At 24.0% G+C, this 3,248-nt stretch overlaps 1 protein-coding gene across 1 annotated transcript; it reads right to left on the bottom strand.

The window, feature by feature from the left end:
- Positions 1 to 299: 299 nt before the first annotated feature.
- LOC146720540 (uncharacterized) lies at positions 300 to 1,943 on the bottom strand. The gene is made up of 7 exons (XM_085488294.1): positions 1,880 to 1,943; positions 1,648 to 1,773; positions 1,426 to 1,497; positions 1,121 to 1,362; positions 601 to 760; positions 397 to 497; positions 300 to 320 (listed from the first exon to the last, which is right to left on the bottom strand). Exons 1-7 carry the CDS (start codon positions 1,941 to 1,943, stop codon positions 300 to 302), a joined length of 786 nt encoding a protein of 261 aa, XP_085344420.1.
- Between the last annotated feature and the right edge of the window lie 1,305 nt (positions 1,944 to 3,248).

Here is a 3,248-nt window from a genome sequence, read left to right as displayed (position 1 = left end):
ATGTCACTGTGACATTTTTTGCTATGGGGGATATAATTAACTTATAAGATACATAATAACACAAATCGCTAACACAACTAATATGGTCAGTGCTGTTAATGTGGGCAATAAGAAGTTTTAGTAATATATATAAGTTATCATCTAATTGCATTCATTTATCGCTAAATAATTTTAATACAAGCCAACATTTTAATATAAAAATATTAATTTCTCTTTGATTTTAACGTAAAAATAAAAAATTCATGAATACACTAAATACACAAGTAACTATTATTGTGATACTTAAAAAATGATAAAACTTATTGACGTTGTTGCTTTGCCTGTAAAAAATAAAAGTAATAATAAATATGTTGTTATATCGAAAACTAAAATATACAAGTAAAACGTAAAACATACTAGTTCTCTGTCGTAGCGCGTTTTTGAGTGCCTTAACCAAGCTGACACATAGTTCTGAAATTGTTTATCTGTCAAAAATGGAAAGTGTTTTCTAGTCGATCCTACAAATGTAACAAAAAAAAAGTTAATATAGTACCGGTACAATTATTATGCTATTAAAAGCATTAATTTTTTATAATTATATATTTTTACATTTCTATATACGTTTTAAAATGTCCATAATTATTAGTGTGTTCACTTCGAAGTTGCCTTTGCGACCCATCCAAGAACATTTTGTACCCAATTTATTAGTAAATATTTTTTCTAGTCCAGCTTTTATTTGATCGTGGGGAGAAGTGCCTCCTAATAAATAGACAAATGTTTCCTACGAAAAAAATGTAAATACATATATATATATATACAATTGTTCGAGCCTTTTCTGGTAAATATTGAGCATCCTTTTTGTCTATTTTAATTTCAATTAAAGTCAGTTAGTCAGAAGGAAAAAGGGTTAAATATATATTTTTTAAAAATAGATATCAGTAGTTTTGGCATATTCAACAATGGTACAATGAAATTATAATGAATGTTATAAAATAATCCTAGTTTAATCAAGCTTGAACAATCAAAATTGCTTTTGAAAGCAATTTCTTTCTAACCATTTACATTATTTTACCAGCTCGAACCTTGAATTTTGTCTCAAATATTCAAAAAACAAGAAATAAGAAATGTAGACTATTTTTACCATTTGTTTTTGTCCTTCCTCATTAGTTTTTAATGCGATGTCGAAATCAAGTAATTTTGTAAATTTCTTGAAAGGTTTGTTCGGAATAAGAGAAAAAGTACTACTACAGCTTGAACCAGATGCTGAGAGCAGTGGAAGCGAATTATTTGTACGCTCTAATTGCTTTAAAAATGCATTTTGTTGTTCCAATAATTTTTTAATCGCAATCGTGTTTTGCAGGATTGAAACAATATTCTGACTATCTGAAATATAAATTTACAAATTATATTACTATAAACAAAAGAACAATAAATATGAATGATTACCTGCTGGAAAATTTTCAAAAATGATATCGGTTGGTATCATATTATTTACTGGATTAACAGCATCTTTAGGATCTAAATAATGGAAATTTTTAGTATCATTATTGTATTTATTTAATATTAAATTAATAAATTAATAGACACTATATATATATTAAGCGGGATTACTTAAAATCGACTTGTATTGTTTAATACCTTATTGTACCAAAAATTATTTGTTTATACCTTCATCAGAAGTTACATGGTCTTCAGAGGCAATATTATTCTTTTTATTTTGACTCACGTTTATTGCTGTTTCATCCATATTTTCGATATCCTTGTCCAAGTTTTGGTTATCATCATTAATCAAATCTAAATGTATAAAAAATTACACTATTAAGCATTACTTTATTTGCAAGTTAAAAAAATAATGTTAAAGATTTATAAAAATAATATATATATTTATTTATTGTTATACCATTTGTCAACTGTTCATTTTCTAAATGCAAATCCATGACAGTCATTAACGGAGATGGTGTCATTCGCGGATTTGAATCGTCATCATTTAAGTTGTTTGCTGTAACTGGTTGGAATGTTTTCTTTTTTCTTTTCCCTCGGCCTAATTGCGAACATGATGTATCTGATGTATCGGTTCGAATTTTTTTATGTACAACATCTATAGCTTCCTTATATGAATCTGTAATTACAAATTATTTTATTAATTGTCTATATATATACATACATTTGTATTACATGATTTATATAAGTCTTTTCCATAACCGTATTCATAAATATTGGGAAGTTATGATTTGATATATTAAATACGAAAAAGTCATTTTTTTAATATAAAACATGTTTAATTAAGATATTATCTTATTATATACTATCAATATTTTTATGACAATACTTACTACTTTGAAATATTAGTTGCACTATGTATTTTTGCCAATTGTCTTTTGGGGGTTCTTTCCGTAATATATATTTCCTAACATTTTTTTCCGGCCATTTACACATTATTTGATCATTTGTAAATGTCATCCATGAGGTTGGTACAACTTCTACAGCGTTTGATTGGCCTTCTATATTGATAAATTCAATCACTGACCAAGTCTGCAAAGCATATAAACCATTTAATTTTCAATTAATAAACATTATTATAATGTTATAATATGATCCCACAAAAAAAGACATCACAGATGTAAAAAAAAAAGCGCTAAGTTATATCTTTCGTCAGCAAAAATAGTTCTTTATAATAATAAAAAATATAATCTTCTCAAAAATTATGTTTATAGCCAAAATAATTCTTTGCAAAAATTAATCATTATCAAAAATATTTTCTCAAAAATTATATTTATAAATTATATTTTATTTTTGTTAATAATACTAGAAAAAAATTAAAATATTAGCATCAAAAAGTAGTGAAATCAAAAAATTGCGCTAAATAATTATATTGATAATACGAGAAAAAAGGTTAAAATATTAGCATCAAAAAGTAGTCAAATCAAAAAGTTGCACTAAGTAAGTGACAACATAATATATAATATTTAGATAAATTTCTTATAATGATACAAATGTATAATTATTGCTTTATTTTAAAACGTTTATAATATATACAATAACAAAATAAATTCAGTAAAATATATATATATATATATTTATTCATCTTTATATTTAAATAACATGAATAATTATGTAATTAATTTAAACTGGAATGTATATACATTGTAAAGTTATTATATATTTTTATAAAATATTTAGATAAATAGATATATATAAAAAATAAATTATTTATCTCTAAATAATTATTTAATTCAAATATATTTAAACGTATATTCAAAAAAGGTAAT

The sequence above is a fragment of the Nylanderia fulva genome, unplaced genomic scaffold (assembly GCF_048542155.1).
Source record: "Nylanderia fulva isolate GAGA-0341 unplaced genomic scaffold, ASM4854215v1 Scaffold673, whole genome shotgun sequence".
NCBI classification, from domain to species: Eukaryota; Metazoa; Arthropoda; class Insecta; order Hymenoptera; family Formicidae; genus Nylanderia; species Nylanderia fulva.
The sequence above is the reverse complement of the archived record's forward strand: the minus strand, read 5'-3'. Positions and strand labels throughout refer to the sequence as shown.

What these genes read in the sequence shown, in the direction of transcription:
- LOC146720540 (XM_085488294.1), bottom strand. Translation starts at nt 1,943, where the DNA reads ATGACACCATCTCCGTTAATGACTGTCATGGATTTGCATTTAGAAAAT. An exon ending in AGGAAGGACAAAAACAAATG is followed by an intron (nt 761 to 1,120) that starts GTAAAAATAGTC and finishes TTTTTTTCGTAG; the next exon opens with GAAACATTTGTCTATTTATT. An exon ending in AATTATGGACATTTTAAAAC is followed by an intron (nt 498 to 600) that starts GTATATAGAAAT and finishes TTACATTTGTAG; the next exon opens with GATCGACTAGAAAACACTTT.